Source organism: Seriola lalandi, unplaced genomic scaffold (assembly GCF_002814215.2).
Source record: "Seriola lalandi dorsalis isolate HSWRI2012SDOR001 ecotype SW California unplaced genomic scaffold, Sedor1 jcf7180002053594, whole genome shotgun sequence".
Lineage (NCBI taxonomy): Eukaryota > Metazoa > Chordata > Actinopteri > Carangiformes > Carangidae > Seriola > Seriola lalandi.
Window position 1 is genome coordinate 2924 of NW_019524147.1, and position 520 is coordinate 3443.

Consider the following 520-nt stretch of genomic DNA (forward strand, 5'->3'; position numbering starts at 1 on the left):
CTCTGCTGCCAAACCATTAGACACTGAAGGCAGCATCACCGAGGGGGAGAAGACCAGACATGGTACGTGTTTTATATTTTTCATATTTCAAAGCTTCATGTTTTCAGCTTTACAGAGATTTATTGTTTTTATACATTAAAAAAGCTGCAACTTTAATCATAACTCACATATTTAAATGTACAGCAAAAGATCAAAGTTTAAACCACAATTTCTGCTTTGAAACATCATAATCACTAAAACTGTTCATTCTTTCATTATTTCATTATAATATCTTCAAAACATGTGAATCAAATATCAAATATCAGGTACGTTGGTTCATTTTACTGTCAGCATCATGTTACTACTGATAGGAAAACATGTGATATATGAATATAAAACATGTGATATATGAATATAAAACATGTGATATATGAATATAAAACATGTGATATATGAATATAAGACATGTGATATATGAATATAAAACATGTGATATATGAATATAAAACATGTGATATATGAATATAAAACATGTGATATA

At 27.7% G+C, this 520-nt stretch overlaps 1 protein-coding gene across 1 annotated transcript in view; it reads left to right on the top strand.

Moving 5' to 3' along the window:
* The window catches only part of LOC111651358 (myosin light chain 5-like), a 4307-nt gene continuing 3787 nt past the window's right edge, over nt 1-520 (top strand). Inside the window, exon 1 of the mRNA XM_023401345.2 lies at nt 1-62. Coding sequence (XP_023257113.1) covers nt 60-62 — 3 coding nt within the window. The 5' untranslated portion in view covers nt 1-59. The remainder of the gene's footprint in view (nt 63-520) is intronic.